A 20230-nucleotide genomic window follows, 5' to 3' on the forward strand; every position below is an offset into this window, starting at 1 on the left:
CCCAGCACCCGTTTCTGGGGTTTTGCCTCTGCTGAACGAACACAAGGATGAGGAGTGAATGACACCCTGAATCGTTCTCAGCTGCCCGGAGGTGGGACAGGAGGCCCATCCACCAGGCACGCAGAGAGCCTCAGCCAAGACACAGCGGATTCTCGTTTTTCGAGTGGTTAGATTCTGTAAGGTGGCCGCGAACAGTGAGTTAGCGAATCCTGAACCAGTACTCCGGGGGAATACAGGGTTAGGTTCCTCGAGCCTCTAATCACACTTTTCTCAACTGACCGATACGTAACTGTTTACACGTGTTTCTGTTTAAAGAGGCCTTATTAATACGTGCCCCTGATTGACTGGTACTGAGCTCATGGTCAGCAGCACTGTCACTCACGCCTGAACGAAGCTGCTGTAACGCACGAGGCACAACGCAGGCTTCTTGCTCTTACGGACAAGAGCGCCTCGGTGCTATGCTCGGGAGACATTTTAAACAGCCAAGTCAACAGCAATGAGCACAAACACGGGAAAACACGGCACTGCAGAGACCGTGAACGAGACACACGAGTGCGGTGTGACAGCTGAATCAAGAAGGCAGAGTGTGTCGCCCTGTTCTGCCTCCGCCGGGGACATGGGCATCAGGTGACTCAAATTTTTCACTGCTTTGAATGTACACATGTCCATGTCTCCAAATGACCACAAAATCACTGGAAGTATTGATTTGGGGATTGCAAATACATTTTATTGAGTAGGCCAATTTGCAAATATGGAGTCTTTGAATGAGGCCAGCTATATCTACCTTGAGAAAAGGTGGCATGAGAACGTGGACATTGGCTAGCCCCATGCTTGCACCCCCAGAGGTACGCGGGGCTCCATGGGGCTGTCCTCTCCTACTCTGTCCCCATGACCAGTGGAGCTGCCTTTTTAAGATGGAAGCGAAGCCGCCTCCACTTCCCTCTTGCAGCCTTGGACTGTGCTGTCAGCAGGGAACACGCCCAGGCATGTGGGCTACACACCCCTTCCTCTTGGCAACGGCTCTTCCAGGGCAGGCCCTGCCCAGCACCCCTCACCACTCAGGGCACCTACCACACGCCACTGTCCAGTAGACCTGGGAGTCCTGGGTCTGGTGCAGGATGCGGTAAGGGGCCACGCGGGCACTGGAGTCCAGCACCACGTCCAGGGTGCCCACGAGAAGACCTGGGAACAGGGCAGACAGACATGGTGGGTGAGGGGAGGGCCGGACTGAGGCCCCTGAAGGCTGAGTCTGGCCGGAGGCAGAAACGATGGTGGCGCTACCCAAAGGGTCCAGCCCAACGAGGGAAACGTCCTGAATTATCCCCGCCGTCAAAGGCCTTCAGCCAGCGTCTGATCCCAAACAAAAAAATCCCCTTCTACTTCTTCCTGGAAGCATCTGCTGCTTCTCCTGACTCAGAAACGCTTGCAGGCGGAGGCAGAGGCAAGTTTCATGGGGTCAGAGCTTAAACAATTCTGGGAAGCCCTCTTTAAGTATACCAAATTAGACTACAAAACAAGTATTGCTTTAGACTGCGTTACACATTAAAGCTAAAAAAGAACAATATCACAAATATCACAAAATCCAGAAAACCAACATGATGGTTAACTGCCAGACACACCTCCAGAAATAAGACTTTCAGACGTGTTTGGTCGTGTACTCATCGCTTCTTCACAGGACAATGATTCTGCAACATTATTTTCCGTACCAAGAACAGAAAGATAATGTCTTCCCTTTGCCATGACTCACTGATTTTTATTACCGACCATTTAAGGAAGTTCCTTTTAGCCTCAAAACTCATAACTGAAGATGTCAATTCTTAGAATTCTGAAATTTAGGAAAATACTGATAAAAGTGTTTTCATTTCTGAACTGAAACATTTTACGGCATTTCAAGTTTTTCTTCTCACATACACCCATTTGATAGATGACACACATTAACCAGTTTGTGGCAATGCTATCTTTGTTTTTGGATTTTATTTTTTTGGTAATGCTATCTCTAGCATTTGGTAATGCTAGTTTTTTACCGTCGTTTGAGTCACTAATTGAATTATCAAGCAATCTAAAAACCTGTTCATTGTTATTTGAAATTTTTTCTTCCTTTTAACTAAGTGCTGCTTTTGACATGATCTGAAAATATTTTGTTACCAGTTTTCCTGTTGATGTCAGAACCATTTTTATTGCTATTACTCAATTTTAACACTTTTGCTTCACAGTTCATTAATATTTTTTTGAGATAGAGTCTCGCTCTGTCGCCCAAGCTGAATGCAATGGCGCCATCTCAGCTCACTGCAACCTCCACCTCCTGGGTTCAAGCGATTCTCCTGTCTTACCCTCCTGAGTAGCTGGGATTACAGGCGCATGCCACCATGCCCAGCTAAATTTTGTATTTTTAGTAGAGACGGGGTTTTGCTATGTTGGCCAAGCTAGCTATTCAGATTCTTTAATGAAAAGTCTAGGTTGGCATGTTTTTAATAGATGGCTTGAATAAAACCAAATCACTGTCCGCTCCTCTTCAGGGAGGACAGTACTCGGAGGCCACAACGCCCATGATGGCACAAGGAAGGCCCTGTCAGAGGGCACAGCAGGACACACCAAACCCAGCAGTGGGGAGAGGGTTCAAAGAATGGTCCCAGGGGACACGGAGAGTGAGGTGGAAAGGAGAAGAGCCCGCAGGAAGGAGGTGTACTGAGGCCGGGCTGCACCTGCACCCGCCCGTCCAATGAGATGACCTGCGGAAGCCTGCCGAGCACAGCACGAGTGCTCCAAATACACCGGCGAGTATGACACACGGGCACGCTGGCGGAAGGAAAGATGCCGGTCCCTTGCCTTCTTCAACGGGCTTGCAGTAGCTTTGAGGTTGGCCACAAGGGCTGCCAACTAACTCCCACTGAACAGCTGGATCTAGGAGGCGGGTCCAGCACAGGAGCCCGAGATCCTCGAGGCCCACTGGGAGGGAGCCTGAAGCTGAGGGGAACACTGAGTGTTCCTGGGAACAGAACAGCCTCTTCCATGTGAAGAAGTGTGGCCCGGGAGAGGCCTCCGTCTGCATCTGGCTATTAGCTGCTAACACTGAAAATCAGGATGATTCACAGAAAAAGGTCTTGATAAACTGGACGACCTGGCAACACTGGGACCGCATTCCTGCAGGGCAACGATCGGTGCCCCGAAGAGCACAGGCGCTGAGCCTGAGCCAGCCGGGCTCCTGCAGTGCGGGCCGCGGGCCCTGGAGCACGAGGGGCCTGGAGGGGCCTGTGAGCCTCCCCCGGATCCCACAGGCCGCACGACTCCAAGGGCCTCATCCTGCGTGGTGGGGGCGCCCGGGCCCACACAGGGCCACCTTGGCGAGCTGGCAGGAACACCCTGCGCTGCTACCCAAAGCCTCGGGTGGGCCGCGCTGAGAGCAGCCAGGGGCAGAAAGGCGGGGGAGGAGCTGGGGAATGGGGGTGCGGCCGGCTCCGGGGACCTCCGATCTTGCTAAAAGGGCGATACTCTGGTGAGGTGGGAATGAAGAAGACGGCACAAGAAAACGTGCGCTGGCGTCCCTTGGCCCCTTAGAGGCACCGGGGGAAACTGAGGTGGAGGAGGAGGACAGGGCGGTCTCGCTAACTTTCGGCGGTGGAATCCCGGGAAGCGACACGGCTCCCGGGGCTCGCGGGCGCCGAATCCGGGCGGAGCCCGCCCAGGGCGCACTCGCCTCCCGCCAGCCCCTCGCTCCCCGCCCCCGCCCCTCCGCGCCCGGCTCCCGGGTCCTGGCCTCGAGCCCCCGCCCCGCCGCGCACTGGCGTGCGTGTCCGCCGCGACGCGCAGAGGCCGGGCCGGAACCGGACCCGCCCGCCGCCAGCCCCGCCGCGGCGTCCCTAGGCCTGGCCGCCCGCGCGCCTCTCACCCGTGAGGCCGCCGCCCTTGCCGTGGCCCCGGCGCCGCTGCAGCACGAAGAAGGGGTTGGCCCGCTCCGTCACCCACAGCGCATTGGCCACCAGCACCTCCTCCGGGCTCAGCCACATCGCGGTGCCGCTCGCGCCGGGCCGAGGCCCGCGAGGCGGAAGCGCCCGCCGCCGTCGGCGTCCCGGAGCCGAGCGTGCAGAGCGGGCCGGGGCGGGGCCGGGCGGGCGGCGCCCCCTGGCGGGCGTGTGGCGCTCACGCACCCGGCTCGCGGCCCGCACCCTCCGCCCCCTCCGCCCCGGCCTCGGGCGCGCGCCCGCCTGGCCTCCTGGAGCGGTCCAGCCGCCAGCCTCCGGCCTGGACCCAGAACGGAACGGCCCAGTCCGCAGACAGGGGAGCCGCTGTGCAGAGCAGGGCTTCTGGCGTTTAAAGCTATTGCAATGTGGAAGAGGTAGCCGAAAGAAGCACAGTCTGGTTGTTTTTGGCTGGTTTTGCGTGCAACCCGGGGCGTGTTAGCACTGCAAAGGGCGCCTGGAAAAGGGTTTGCAGTTCCTCCTAATTCTCAGAATTTTTTTTTTTTTTTTTTTTTTTTTGGCAGAGGCTTGCTCTGTCGCCCCGGCTGGAGTGCAATGGCGCGATCTTGGCTCACTGCAACCTCTGCCTCCCGGGTTCAAGTGATCCTCCTGCCTCAGCCTCCTGCGGTGGCTGGGATTACAGGCGCCTCACAACCCGCGCCCGGCTAATTTTGGTACAGTAGAGGCGGGGTTTCACCATGTTGGCCAGGCTGGTCTCGAACTCCTGACCTCAGGTGATCCGCTCACATTGGCCTCCCAAGTCCTGGGATTACAGGCATGAACCATCGCGCCTGGCCAGTTCTCAGAATTCTGACACTGGGGCCGGAGACTAGAAGAAACGTCCAGCGCAGGGCGAGTGCCAGGAGGCCCTGATACGGGCTGCATCCTTGGAAATCAGTGCAGCTCCTCCCCCTGACAGACAGGTCACGGAGGCTGGCCGGCCTTGAGGATGGGGTCTGGGCTGGCCCCCGGGCCAGTGGCGGCTTGTGCGCAAGCGTGAGGCGGGCTGCACGCGAATGCCGGACCCTGGTCTCCCAGTGTTGACCTGCAGGGGTAGCACCAGTCCACGCCCGGCCTTCTGCATGAAAGGAGCTGTCAACTCCACCTGGGACAACAGGCCTGGATCCATGCTGTCCGGGGTCGACTGGGATGTGGGGTCACCCTGCTGGCCAGAGCCCTCACCAGCATCTGGCTAGAGAGCAGAGGGAAGGGGGCAGTTAAACCATCCTTGGAGCTGGACCTGGCTTCCAGGTGGGTTTCTGTGACTGGCGATCAAGAATCTTGGTGTGATGGATGTAGGTACACGCAGTTGACACCCAGAGTGACCTGCAGTCTTCTGCAATGTTGCTGGATATAGGAATCAGCTTTCAAGATGCAGAGGCGGGCTTGCTTCAACATCTTGGAAGTTTGAACTAATATTGTCATTGGGCTCTCTAGAGGGAAAGAATTTGGAAGATCTGCACTTTTTAACACCCTGAGAGGAGGTAAAGAGTTGTCTTGTTCCTTCATTCCAGTGGTTCTCAAATTGGGCATACATTAGGATCACCTGGAAGGCTGATTCAAACAGGCTGCTGTAGGCCCAGCCACTTGGGAGGCTGAGGTGGGAGGATCACTTGAGGTCAGGAGTTCAAAATCAGCCAGGGCAACATAGCAAGACTCCATCTGAAAACAAAACAAACCACCACACCGGTTGCTGCCCCTCCCTCCCAGGGTGTTTGCCTTCCTAACACGCTCCTAGGTGATGTTGATGCTGCTGACCTGGAGACCACTCCTCGAGAATGATTTTTTGTTTGTTTGTTTGAGATGGAGTCTCACTCTGTCACCCAGGCTGGAGTGCAGTGGCGTGATCTAGGCTTACTGCAAGCTCTGCCTCCTGGGTTCACATCATTCTCCTGCCTCAGCCCCCCGAGTAACTGGGACTACAGGTGCCTGCCACCGCACCCGGCTAATTTTTTGTATTTTTAATAGAGACGAGGTTTCACAGTGTTAGCCAGGATAGTCTCGATCTCCTGACCTCGTGATCCGCCTGCCTTGGCCTCCCAAAGTGCTGGGATTACAGGTGTGAGTCACTGCGCCCGGCCAAGAATGATTTTTTGTAAGAAGAAAAAGAACAGACATTTATTGAGCACTTAGTATGTGTGTGCTAAGCTTTACTTCTTTTTGATTTTCTGAGATACAATTCACATTCCATAACATGCACCCTTTTAAAGTGCAAAATGTAGTGGTTTTTAGTATATTCACTAGGCTGGACATCCATCATCACTAATTCCGGAACATTTTTATCAAAGAAGAAACCCCTCACCCATTAGCTGCCATTCCCCACTTCCCCCCAGCTTTGCCCTGGCAACCATCAATCTGTTTTGTAGGGGTGGCCTGCCCCTCCACTCCTGTGGGTGTTTCTCGTAAGGTGGAACGAGAGACTTGAGAAAAGAAATAGAACTTAGAGACAAAGTATAGAGAAAGAAAAGCGGGGGCCCAGGGACGGCTCAGCACCTAGAGGACCCATGACCTCGGTCTCACCAGGTTCCCTTAGTATTTGTGATAATTATCTTTACCATCTTAAGACAGGGGAGTGGCAGGACAATAGGATCACATTTTGAGGAGGGAATTAGCGGTAAGACATAAGAACAAAAACCTCTGTGATATGAATAAGTTCAAAGGAAAATCCTGTGCCTTGAGATAAACCTTTTAGCAACATTGTTTCATCCTATCACATGGGGATAAACCTTGGACAATACCTAGCTTTCCTAGGCAGAGGTCCCTGCGACCTTTGGCCGTTGGCCGTGTACGTGTCTCTGGGTAGTTGAGATTAAGAGAATGGTGATAACTTTTAACCAGCAAGCTACCTTCAGGCATTTGACAACAAAAAGACACATCCTGACAGCCAAAATCCATTAAACCTTGAGTCACACAGCACATGTCTCTTGCAAGGACAAGGTTGGGGGTAGGGTCACAGATTAACAGCATCTCAAATACAGAACAAAATGGAGTCTCTTATGTCTACTTCTTTCTATATAGACACAGTAACAGGCTGAGCTCTCTTCCTTTTCCCCACACTGTTTTGTCTCTGTACATTTTTCCCTTTCTAGCTATTTCTTCATATAAATGGAACCATACAATATGTGGTCTTTTGTGTCTGGCTTCTTTCCTTCCCATGTGTTTGAGGTTCACCAATGTCATAGCATGTATTGATACTTCATTCCTTCTTATGGCTGAACAATACCCCATGGTATAGATGCACCACATTTTGTTCATTCATTCTTCAGTGGATGGACATTTGGATTGTTTACCCTTCTTGTCTATTATAAATAATGCTGCCACGAACATGTGTACAAGTCTCTGTATGAATATGTGTTTTTAATTCTCTTGGGCATCTATTGAGGCGTGGTATTGTTGGGTCATGTGGTACAGCTGTGTTTCACTTTTTAAGCAGTGGCCAAACCGCTCTCCAAAGCAGCTGCAGCACTCCACATGCCCACCAGCAGTGTATAAGAGTTCTAGGCCGGGAGGCCAAGGTGGGCAGGTCACAAGGTTAGGAGATCAAGACCATCTTGCCTAATATAGCGAAACCCCGTCTCTACTAAAAATGCAAAAATTAGCCAGGTGTGGTGGCACGTGCTTGTAGTCCCAGCTACTCTGGAGGCTGAGGCAGGAGAACTGCTTGAACCCAGGAGGTGGAGGTTACAGGGAGCTGACGTGCCACTGCACTCCAGCCTGGGCAGCAGAGTGAGGCTCCATCTCACAAAAAAAAAAAAGAGGTCTAGTTTTTCCATATCTCGTCAACACTTGTTATCGTCTTTCTTTTTTTTGATGTCCATTTCTCGAGGGTGGGAAATGGTATCTCACTATGGTTTGGATTTCCATTTCCCTGATGACTAATGATGTTGAGCGTCTTTTCATGTGCTTTTGGGTTATTTGTATATTTTATTTGGAGAAATGTCTATGTCCTTTGCCCATTTAAAAATTTTTTTTTATTTTGTTGGCCGGGCGCGGTGGTTCAAGCCTGTAATCCCAGCACTTTGGGAGGCCGAGACGGGCGGATCACGAGGTCAGGAGATCAAGACCATCCGGGCTAACACGGTGAAACCCCGTCTCTACTAAAAATACAAAAAATTAGCTGGGTGTGATGGCGGGCGCCTGTAGTCCCAGCTACTCGGGAGGCTGAGGCAGGAGAATGCCGTAAACCCGGGAGGCGGAGCTTGCAGTGAGCTGAGATCCGGCCACTGTACTCCAGCCTGGGTGACAGAGCGAGACTCCGTCTCAAAAAATTTATTTTAAAAAAAAAAAAAAAAATTTATTTTGTTATTTATTTTTGAGATGGAGTCTCGCTCTGTCGCCCAGGCTGGAGTGCAGTGGCGTGATCTCAGCTCACTGCAGCCTCCGCCTCCCGAGTTCAAGCGATTCTCCTGCCTCAGCCTCCCGAGTAGCTGGGATTACAGGCGTGTGCCACCATGCCTGGCTAATTTTAGTATTTTTAGTAGAGAGGAGGTTTCACCATGTTGGCCAGGATGGTCTCGAACTCCTGATCTCAAGTGATCTGCCCACCTCGGCCTCCCAAAGTGCTGAGATTACAGATGTGAGCCACTGTGCCCGGCCCCTTTGCCTGTTTTTAAATTGGGTTGTATTTTTATTGTTGAGTTGTAAGTGTTCTTTATATATTCTGGATACTAGACTGTTACTGGATATATGACATTAAGTCTACTTCTTAAATTATTTTAAGTATAATCCCCACACATCAACCCTATGAGGTAGGTATTTTATGATCCCTGTTTTACAGATGATAAAGCTGAAATCCAGAACGATGAGATGATTTGTCAGTTCATACTATTGCGTGGGTGGCAAGGCAGCACTGTTGTCCAGACTGTTCTGGCTCCAGCTCTTTTCCACGCGTGTCAGACACATGCTGCCTTTGCCCCCAGCATTCACTTCTCCTGTCTGTGCAGTGTCCTTCGTGATTCTGCGGTGGGAACCGGGCCTTAGAACATTCAGCTCCGGTCTGTCAGATGAAGATGCGTGGACTCCTGGGCTGTGGAAGTGGAGCCCACGCCAGCTGAGGCCATTGGTGCATTCTGTCTGTGACCACAGGGGCTGGCTGGTGATGGCCACGTGCCTCCAACCAAGACAGCTGGGCCAGGGAAACACTGTTCTGACCTGGGCCACCTCCTGGGGAAGTGGAGCAGCTCTTGTGCTGCTGGGGCTACTGCCACGCTGAGCCTGGGAATCGGGTTCCCAAGGAGGAAGCAAAGTTGGCCTGTGTCTTGGTGTCAGCATTTGAGGGTCAAATCACACCAAGCCTGACACAGGCACCCCTGGGCATTTTGGCTTTTGGGAGCCATTACATTCCCCTTTTGTGTTAGCCAGTTTTGGTTGGGTTTTCTGTCATTTGTAACCAAGAGAGTCCTCGGCGATACGCGTTACCACCAACAATACTCCATGTGGCCAAATCAGCTTTTTCAGTCGGTTTTTATTGAAATGGTTATATTAGCAAATTCTGCACATACAGGTGTACACTGTTGGCATGTAGGTATATACCATACAACTTCACTACTTGATTATACTTACACCAACCATGCAGACTGAGGAGCTGCGCTGCCCAGAACGTTTCAAAGGGCTGATGAGATCTGATTGTCAAGAACCAGCTCACACTCTACTTGTAGGTGTTTGCGTTCCAGACAAGAAAACTCCCCGTACAGGGAGGCCCAAACTGAGCTAATCACCAGTGTTGCTTCTTGAATATTGACTGTTCTTTCTGGCACAAGCTATCCAATGAATTAAACTAAAATTTTAATTAACATTCAAGTGCATAGTTTCCTTTTCATCCCTCAAGGTGGAATATAAGTCATGTGCCACGTTTAGGTATATCCCAAGCCTCCCCACCCCACATTACCTGTGTTACAGTTAGAAAAATAGTTTTGTATGCCATCTTCTGAGATGCTGTGCATAGTGAGCAGGAGCCTGGAGTGAGGTGGACTCTTTGAATGACCCAAATATGAAAGGGGCAACTGTAATATTTTATGAGTATAAAAGCTACGGAGGGTCCAAAACAACTGAGACACACGTGACCTCGGGCTTGCACCAGCTTCTCCTGTCCAGGAGCAGGATGCTCCCATCAGGTGAGAATGTTCTCCACACCTCAAATATCACTTCCTAGCTTGGAGCCTTTTCCTGTTTTTGTAATCACACTGGACAAGTTTTCTCTTTAGACAGAGTTATTGCCTCTCTGCAGTAGATCTGGCCCCAAGCCCCAGTCAGGAGATCCCCTCCTCCAGCTGGCTCAGCGAGCCAGGCCCAGGCTGTCTGAGGAACGCCTGGAGACAGCACCCTCTCTGCTTCTCTCCAGGATGGCACGTGTCGTCTCAGGCTGGGCACCCAGCAAAGGTGCCAGGACCTGGACCTGGGCCACACCTACTGGCCCAGTCCACAGAGCACAGCCAGCAACCTGCAGCCTTTCTGCTGAAGGAGAGCTTACTCACCTGAAGGAAAAGAAATGGCCAGGACGTTATTATACTCTACTAACCACCTCACCCCACTGTTTCTTTACAAACATCTTGGTTCAGTACCTCCCAGTCATTGGAGAAGTCCTTTAAATATCACATAGTGTAAATATACTTGCACTTAATTGGAGATAAAGGGGGTTCCAAAAGCAAATGTGAATTCACTCTGTGTTGGGTTAAATTTGTAAACCCCAGCTCAGAACCACTGTCAGTGACGTTCCGCAGATGTTGGTGGCTATAGAGAGGTGGCTAGGGAAGGCGACGATCTGTGGATGGGTAGAGAACTGAGGAGGCCAAGTCAGCCTTGCCAGGCCACCATGTGCTGCCGGGAGCTGGGCAGCCTGAGACGAGAGCAAAGATGGGCCGGGAGCCCCCGCCTCAACTGACAGGAGCCTGCTCACCACACGCCCCCGAGTTCCCACAGGAGAATGCATGTGCGCTGGGCGGGGCGCCACCCTCGGCTCGGGAGGGGACCTGGGCGGCATCTGGCTACCAGCACTGCTTTCAGGGCTTTTGTGGTGTGTGCACAGGGAGGAGGAGTCAACAGGAGGAACTCCGCAGCCCAGGCAGAGGTCTGAGCGGGCCAGAAGCACTGAATATTTCTGAAAGCTTAAAACTCAAGTTGCAGGACGTTCAAAGTTTTTTGTTTTTTGTTTTTTCCATAAAGGATCTTCCTTCTTCCCCAAGTCAGAGTGAAGAAAACAGGAAAAAAAATATCTTGAGCTTAGGGTGGAAAGGGAAGGAAAACCCAAGATGAGTCCAGGTGACGACCGGGCGGCCCCTACAGGGTCTTTGTGGGACCGCAGGAGCCAAGACTCAGGCATACGAGCATCGTCCTTTCAGCAGCCGAGGCGGATGGCGCCTGCCCCTCCACGGTCACTGCAGGCTGTGGGGCCACAGCTGTGGAGAACGCAGGCGGTTGGAGACCCTCTCGGCCTCTCTTCTTCAAAGTTCAGTTTGTTGGGATCTTCCAGGACACCCACAAAAAAGAGGGTGAACCTTTAGCAATGTCCCAGAGCAGCTTCATGGCTACTGGGGGTCTCCTGACTCCCAACCCAGCCGCCTCAGCCAGGCCTCAGGAGGCCGGTGTGACCTTGAAACTCGGAGCCCCCATGAGACACAGGGGAGCCAGTCCCATGCCTCACAAGGGAACGCTCCTCCTAGATGCAGATTTGCTTTGCTTTGCTTTCCCGGTACTTGCCTCGGACAATGAGGAAAGGAATTCAAAGGAGCAGACACAGGCACCTTGTCCCCACCTGCCGTTTTCCGGTGTGTTTTTCTGATGCTACAATACTTCACATCCGTGTAGGGCTTCTCCCAGTTCTTCTGCAAGGCTCTTCACCATAGCCCAGGGCACCGTGTGAAGATTACAATCAACAGCCTTTCCTAATGGGTTAAAAGGAGGGTGTGTCGAAGCTTTGGAATGCTTTACCAACAAGGCCAAAATACAAGACCAAACTCCACGCCCTTCATATGTAACAACTGCTCTCACCAGACCTGGGAGGGGAAGGCGCTATTTTCAGCTGTGGGTATCGCCCTGCGATGAGCCCTTACTCATCTCCCCACACTCACTGACAATGTGGCCAATGTTGACTTTAGTCACATTAAACTCTGCCTCCGGGTGACACTGAACACAGGAAAGGAAGTGAGAGCTAGCTGGACAGCCGTTCGTGAAGACGGAAATCGTACTCAATTGCTTTTCTACATCCATTGCCTTCAGTAGCGCCTTCTGTCCACACTTTAAATGTCAGTGTCCCTAGGGCTTTATCCCAAGCCCCATCCTCATGTCACTGGGCGGGTCCAGCCCCACTCTGGCTTCCACCTCCATCTGAACTCAGGGACACCTCTCCTGACCAGCCCCCCTTGGGAGATTCTGCCTGCAGCGCATGTCAGTGTGTGCATACCTGTGGGGGTGTGTTGGGGAGGGAGAAGGAAGGAGGAGATTTGGGTGCCACAGATATTGTGATTACATGGAGATACTTCAGCAGGACAAGATGGCATGTCCACTTAAAACACAGCTTCTGACCGGGCGTGGTGGCTCACGCCTGTAATCCCAGCACTCTGAGACGCTAAGGCAGGAGGGTCACTGGAGCCCAGGAGTTTGAGGCTAGCCCGGGCAACATGGAGAAGCTCCATCTCTAAAAATCTTTTTTTAAAAATTAGCTGAGTGTGGTGGCACGCGCTTGTAGTCCCAGTTACTCGGGAGGCAGAGGTGGGAGAATCGCTTTAGCGCGGGAGGTCGAGGCTGCAGTGAGCCGAGATTACACCACTGCACTCCAGCCTGGGCAACAGAGTGAGATCTTGTCTCTAAAAAAATTCAGAAACAGGCCGGTGCAGTGGCTCGCACCTGTAATTCCAGCCTCTGTGAGGCCGAGGCGGGCAGACCATTTGAGGTCAGGAGTTTGAGACCAGCCTGGCCAACATGGTGAAACCCCGTTTCTACTAAAAATACAAAAAATTAGCCGGGCGTGGTGGCATGCACCTGTAAACCCAGCTACTCGGGAGGCTGAGGCAGGAGAATCACTTGAGCCTGGGAGATGGAGCTTGCAGTGAGCTGAGATTGCGCCACCACACTCCAGTCTGGGTGACAGAGTGACACCCTGACTCAAAATAAATAAATAAATAAATAAACACAGCTTTGCAGGCGGTCTGATGCAGGGGTCTGCACCCTGGCCACCTCACCCCCACTGCAGCTCCACTGGCCACCAGGTTCGCACCTCCATGCCTCCTTCCAGAGCCCCTGCCAGCCCAGACCTGAAGTATCCCCACAGGACTCTCCCTGGGTCCCATCAACACCCACCCGGGCACCAGGCCTGGAAGCCCAGGTTCTGCCTCAGTCTCCCTCCTCTTCCACTTGGTGTCAGAGCCTGGGGTGGGGTCTGTGAACGCCTCCCCTTTGCCTTGGGCCCCAGGCAGGACTGGCATCCCAGGCCGGGGCCGTGCCCAGCCTCCCTGACCCCCAGTGCGGCTCCTTTTCTTTCCAGAGACAGGAGTCTGGTCCCCCTGGCAAGCGGTCCCTGCCCAGGAAGTGCTGTCCTTGCCTCCTGGCCACTGTCCTTGCCTTCTCTTGACTGTTCGCTTGGGCCTGTCTATGGCTGCAATGCCTCTCCTTCGCCTGTGCCCTGGAAGTCCCTCCTCATCCAGATTCACCCTCTTATCATTTGCTCTCACAGCCCAGTTGGTTGATAATGTGCCCATTGTCTAGAACAGCCAAAATTTTAATGGTCACGGATTCACCCCAACTTCAAGTATATGTGTTTGCACAGACTGAAAGCTTAATAAAAGTCTGCTGATGATATTAACTGTAGAACCCCACTCTTTTCTTTCTACATTCTACATCTCTAAAATCAGTGTTTTTGTTTCCTGACATTTAAGAGCAGCAACCACTTGTCAAGGAACCGCATTGCCACTTGCCAGCGGTTAATGTCAACCACTGACATTAACGTCACCTCCTTGTTTTCCTACAGCAGAGCCAATGCCTCAATAATAAAGGTTAACAGCAAGAGAACACTTTGATTTTTCTTCAGTTAAAACTAGCTTCAGCCAGGCGTGGGTGGCATGAGCCTGTGGTCCCAGCTACTGGGGAGGCTGAAGTGAGAGGATCACTTGAGCCCAGGAGGTCAAGGCTGCAGCGAGCCATGATTGTGCCACTACACTCCTGCCTGGGCGACGGAGCGAGATCCTGTCTCTAAAAAAATAAAAATATAAAAAAACCAATTTGATTTAGCATGTAGCTCAATGAATAGATTGGATGTGAGGGGAATAAAAACATGAGAAGAGCTTCTAAAGCCAATAGAAAATGTCAAGTTTGTAAAATTCAGTAATCTCATTTTAAAAAATACTTTTCCAAATATCATCAGACTCACTGGCAGCTGGGGCTGCTGCCGCATCAGGGAGGCTGGCAGGTGCCAGACCAGTGCTCAAGACAGTGCCTTGTGGATGTGCTTCTCAGCCAGGCCTGAGGACCACCAGGGGAGCTGGGAGATGGGGCCTATCTGCAAAAGCAAGGCTCATCAGGATTGTGAGGAGTTTTTAGCTGGAGGCAGAGCTTGTCTTCCCAAGAGGAGGGCAGAGGCAGGCAGCCCTGGGCAGACATGCTCACCACCACAACTGGCTGCTGAGCTCCACCTCCTGCGCTGGAAGCCCTGGCTGTCTGGCCTCCCCTCCCTCTGGAATAACAGGAAAGGAGGGCTACTATGGGCAGCTCCTCCCTTAGGATGTTAAAAGTCACCAAAGCTTGGCCAAGCGCGGTGGCTCACGCCTGTAATCCCAGCTCTTTGGGAGGCCGAGACGGGCGGATCACGAGGTCAGGAGATCGAGACCATCCTGGCTAACATGGTGAAACCCCGTCTCTACTAAAAACACAAAAAATTAGCCAGGTGAGGTGGCGGCGCCTGTGGTCCCAGCTACTCGGGAGGCTGAGGCAGGAAAATGGTGTGAACCCGGGAGGCGGAGCTTGCAGTGAGCCGAGATCGCGCCACTGTGCTCCAGCCTGGGCAACAGAGCGAGACTCCATCTCAGAAACAAACAAACAAACAAAAAAATCACCAAAGCTTAAGCATTTGCATTTCAATAGTCACAACCAACTCCCAGAGGATGCTGATGGCTGCCCTGGCCCTAGACTTGCTCATCCTGCCATACATGCCCATGGTTCTGCTCACCTGGCACAGGCCCAGCTCACAGCAGTCCACTGGAGGCAGGGGGGTGGGTGTGTGGTGTAAACAGCTGACTCCTCAGCCTCTTCCTTACTTCAAATAGTTCCCCCTCAACAATGACTGAGGTTATCATACATTTCCTAATAACCACTGCTGGTGGCAAGACTTGCGAGAACTGAAACACTCACTCTCCGCACCCCCTCACACCCGCAGCAGGCAGAACACTGCTCCCCAAGTGCCTCAGGGCAGCGCTGCCCATGTGGCGATATGTGACCTCACAGTGCTCGCCGGACAAGCAGCCCCGACCGCTTCCTGCCAGGGTCCCGACTTAGCAGGGATTTCCCCCAGCATAGCAGCTAGTGAAGAGGCTGTTATTTGGGATTAAAAAAGAAATGCCATTCTTGGCTGGGCATGGTGACTTACAACTGGAATCCTGGAACTTTGGGAGGCTGAGGTGGGGGCGGATTGCTTGAGCCCAGGAATTCAAGACAGCCTGGGCAACATGGCGAAGTCTCACATCTCTACAGAAAACACAAAAATTAGCTGGCTGTGGTGGCGCGTGCCTGTGGTCCCAGCTACTCGGTGGGCTGAGGTGGGAGGATCACTTGAGCCCAGGAGGTGGAGGCTGCAGTGAGCCAAAGTTGCGCCACTGTACTCCAGCCTGGGGGACAGAGCCAGAGACCCTGTCTCAAAACAAAAACAAAAATAAAAATAAAAACCCGGAAACCAAAAACCAAATTTTCCTCTATTCCTGAAGAGCATGACCTTAATGAGAAGTTAGTGTCCCTCCTGACAAAGACAGGCCATTCTGTAGCTGAGCCAGAGAGTGACCCCAATTTTCCAGAAAAGGGTGTCAAGCTAGGATCCACAGCACGGTTCTGAGGATGCTCCCCTGCAAGGAATGCCTCCTTGGTTATTCTACAGTGAATGTGTGCCCCAGATTTCCCAGAAATTCACATGTTATATTAATAGACAGATTCTAGGGGCCTGAACTTTTTATTTCTTCTCAAGTAATTTCACACCTTTTCAGTAAAGAAACTGTCTTGAGTGGAATTTAATGTATACACCTTGGTGGGACCTCAAATCAGGAGAAAATGCTACATTGGGGTCTGAGTTTTGGTTTGGGAAAACAAGGAGGTGGTATAGACAACACAGCAACAATCAGAACTGAGCTCTCCTATCTCTCAGGTGGGCCAAACACATATAAATGCAGGCGCGTGTCTGGAACCTCCAGCAAATGGGTTCTAGCCTCCCACAGACTCATCCTCTCTCTGAGAGCCCAATGGGGAAACCTGTTTTTCTGAACGATGCTATATTGAAGCTGCTCATTGAAAATATTTTTATAGTACAAAGAGTATTATAAAGAAAAAAAACAAAACAAAACCCAAAGCCCTTGGTAAAAGGTAAAACACAAAAGCCGCTAAGACCTTTAAAATCTGCACCATTCTAGTCCCAAACGAGCGAAAACGAAATGCCACTGCTCGCTCTCTGACAACGCTCCTGAAGGCTGTCTCCATCCGGGGCTCTGCAGGTTTCTTTCAGGCACACCTGTGTCTGAGGCATGTTACTGACACGTCACGAGAAAAGACACTTTGGGAGAAGCTGCACATGGAAAAATGGCAAGTGTCCACTTCAAATTCATGTTCCACAGTCAGTGAGAACAGGGCGGGGGATTCACGCGTCTGCTTGGTTTGCCATCAGATCTGACCCTAGGCATGTGCAGACTGAGGTAACTCTTCTCACAGCCAGGCTCTGTGCGCCTCACGCCCCCACACAGCTCATACCAGTGAGGACAGGCAGACTCAACTCAGGTGTGTCCTTTTGCAAAGAGGGTGTGCAGATTCGTTTTACAAATTTGCCCATGGTGGTTCTGGACTGGGATTACTCGCAAGATGCAATTTTCTCATCATGCTAATTCGATGTCATCCCAGGTGTGTGGGAAGATCCTGCATGTCCCTGATGCCTGGGATGCTGGCCTGGGATGCGGGCTGCTGCACCCTGTCCTGTAAGCCCGGCAGCTGGCGCTCCTGTGCCTTTTCATGCTATGCTGGGACTGGTGGAGGGGACTGGGCTGCACAGTGGACACTGAAGGTGAGAGCTTATCTGGCACCCGCAGCAAGAAGGGGGTTTGGCCTTCCCAATGAGACATTCCAGATCATTCTGTTTTTCACAACTGCTGGCCATCCCCGTGAAATCACTGTGCCCAGAGACACTGCTGGGCTGGGCTCCCGGGTGCCCCCTCCCTATACACACACTCCCTATACTCAGGGGTGGCCGAGTAGAAATGTCCACAGGCTGCAGGATGGAAGGGCCTTCAGTGTTTCTGTGCTGACATAAACACTTGTCACTTTACGTCATGCTCAACATGGAGGCTGGAAAATGGCAATGCAGATGGCTGCCTGGCCCCACACACAGACCCGGCCCCACGGCCTGCGCCTCCCACAGCCCTGCCCTGGCAGGAAGTGGGTGGTCAGTCTCAGAGGAGACACAAAGGCAAGGCCTTCTCTCAACCCCCTTTAGAAGAGACCCTTCAGCAGGAAGTAGAATAAGCGAGAGGGGAGCATCCAGAGCCAGTCAGGGAGCAGCACCTGCACTCCACACGGGTAGGAAGCTTCTCCCACAGGGAGGTATGTGTCGTAAGCAGGGACCACAAAAGGATGTTAAAAACCCCAGCTTCCCTGGCACAGAACAGCATGTGAGTATTCAGAGATGCGTCTCCAATGCAACGTTAATCCTGGGCCCAGCCTCTTCTCTGCAAACAGCCAGGCTTGCTGGGCGCCCACCTTCAATGATCAGCTTGGGCGGGTTTTCAATACCACAAGGCTCACCTGGGCAATACTACTGTCCTCAATGCCTCACCTTGGGGAACTTTGCAAATTAACCCTGAACCCCAACCTGTGCTTGGAAAGTGCTGCCATTCTTCCAAAACGGATGCTGACAGGAGAATACAAAATAAGAAAGGTGATCAGAAATCAAATCACAAAAGCAGTGACCCCAAGAGCCCCTGTTTAAAATTCAGGTTTTGTTCTCATCATACATGTCCAAAGAAGGTTCGATTGTGGAGAATTCGCTTTCATACACCAGACTCCGAGGGGACAAGGAGTTTCGATGAAAAAAGTGACCACCTGGAAAAGGAAGAAGAGAAAGAGACTTAATAGGTCACCAGGCCTATGTTTCTCACACGGCTTGGAGGAAACAATGCAGGTTATCTTTTTTTTTTTTTTTTTTGAGACGGAGTCTCGCTCTGTCGCCCAGGCTGGAGTGCAGTGGCGCGATCTCGGCTCACTGCAAGCTCCACCTCCCGGGTTCACGCCATTCTCCCGCCTCAGCCTCCGAGTAGCTGGGACTACAGGCGCCCACCACCTCGCCCGGCTAGTTTTTTGTATTTTTAGTAGAGACGGGGTTTCACCATGTTAGCCAGGATGGTCTCGATCTCCTGACCTCGTGATCCACCCGCCTCGGCCTCCCAAAGTGCTGGGATTACAGGCTTGAGCCACCGCGCCCGGCCAATGCAGGTTATCTTTGAAGCATGACGTTTTCTTAACTATCCTTCATGTGGGGCTCTCATTAGAGAAATACAAAGAGTGCGGGCATCCTTCAATTCAAGCTTTAAGCATCTAAGTTCCAATCTTCGGATCCCCGAGAGACTAACTACTGGAGCTGCGCAAAGCAAAAGCTGCCTGGTGCTCTTAAAAGGTTCCATTTAGAAATGTGAAGACTTTTTCCTGGGCACACCATCTTATGGAGGACTGCCCCCAGCCCTCTCATCTGAGCACCTGTTCCGGTTTGGTCCTGGGGATGGGCACGGAGCCTCCTCACAGCTGGACAGACTTGAGGTGTGACTTGGAGGCTCTGATTATATATATATATATATTTTTTTTTTGAGACAGAGTTTTGTTCTTGTTGCCCAGGCTGGAGTGCAGTAGTGTGATCTCGGCTCACTGCAACCTAATATGCCTATGTTGATCCTTCTGAATTTTTTCAGTCTTAGATTTTATCTACTGAATTCCCACTGTGGAAGATGAGGATTTTCTTCTAACCGCTCCCCTGCTCCACTATTGCACATATTTTCCATTGCCCCAATATAATTATATTTTGATTTTAAAATTCCATATTTATGTTATTTGACTATTTGTGCTACTCAAAGCTAAGCCATGCTTACATTTCCTTTTCTATAAAACTGTTTTTAAGCTTTACTGGGGTATAACTGACATATAATGAAAAGCACATGTTTAAAGGACATAATTTGGTGAGCTCTGACAGCTGTATACGCCAGTGACACTGACACCAGAATCAAGGTAACGAACATATCCACCACCCCAAAGTTTCCTGGTGCCTCTCAATCCCTTCCCCGTCTTTCTACCCTACTCCGATTGCCAGGGAAACATAGATTAGTTTGCATCTTTCTAGAATTTTATGTAAGTGGAATCATATAGTATAAATTGGCTCTTATAAATAAAGTTGCTACGAACATCTGTGCACACACATTGTGTGAACATATGCTTTCATGTCTCCTAGACCTGTAAATACTCAGAAGTGAAATGACTGTAAAAAAATGAACTTTTTCAGAAGCTGCCAGGCTGTTCTAAGGTGGTCCTGGCCAGGTGTGGTGGCTCACACCTGTAATCCCAGCACTTTGGGAGGCCGAGGTGGGTGGATCATTTGAGGTCAGAAGTTCGAGACCAGCTTAACCTACATAGTGAAACCTTGTCTCTACTAAGATACAAAAATTAGCCAAGCATGGTGGCAGGCACTTGTAGTCCTAGTTACTTGGGAGGCTGAGCCAGGAGAATCCCTTGAACCCAGGAGGTAGAGGTTGCAGTGAGTCAAGATCACGCCACATGACTGTAATCCCGGCACTTTGGAGGCTGAGGCAGGCGGATCACGAGATCAGGAGTTCAAGACCAGCCTGGCCAACATGGTGAAACCCCGTCTCTACTAAAAATACAAAAAATTAGCCGGGCAAGGTGGCAGGCACCTGTAATCCAGCTACTCGGGAGGCTGAGGCAGGAGAATGGCGTAAACCTGGGAGGCGGAGCTTGCAGTGAGTTGAGATCCGGCCACTGCACTCCAGCCCGGGCGACAGAGCAAGACTCCGTCTCAAAAAAAAAAAAAAAATTTCTTA

General features: G+C 51.6%; 2 protein-coding genes across 5 annotated transcripts in view; both read right to left on the reverse strand.

Annotated features, from left to right (window-relative positions):
- Positions 1-4080, reverse strand: part of TBC1D9B (TBC1 domain family member 9B) — a 42962-nt gene extending 38882 nt beyond the window's left edge. For 2 of the 4 annotated variants that reach the window (XM_021940256.2, XM_021940254.2), the window contains exons 1-2: positions 3887-4080; positions 1072-1182 (exon numbers count right to left, since the gene is read on the reverse strand). In XM_021940256.2, coding sequence (XP_021795948.1) covers positions 1072-1182; positions 3887-4004 — 229 coding nt within the window. In that variant the 5' untranslated portion in view covers positions 4005-4080. The remainder of the gene's footprint in view (positions 1-1071; positions 1183-3886) is intronic. The other 2 variants (XM_003900633.4, XM_003900634.4) reach the window with 1 other exon arrangement.
- A 12002-nt stretch (positions 4081-16082) lies between these two features.
- The window catches only part of RNF130 (ring finger protein 130), a 149385-nt gene continuing 145237 nt past the window's right edge, over positions 16083-20230 (reverse strand). The window contains exon 8 of the mRNA XM_009209710.3: positions 16083-18230. Coding sequence (XP_009207974.2) covers positions 18121-18230 — 110 coding nt within the window. The 3' untranslated portion in view covers positions 16083-18120. The remainder of the gene's footprint in view (positions 18231-20230) is intronic.

Source organism: Papio anubis, chromosome 5, assembly GCF_008728515.1.
Source record: "Papio anubis isolate 15944 chromosome 5, Panubis1.0, whole genome shotgun sequence".
NCBI classification, from domain to species: domain Eukaryota; kingdom Metazoa; phylum Chordata; class Mammalia; order Primates; family Cercopithecidae; genus Papio; species Papio anubis.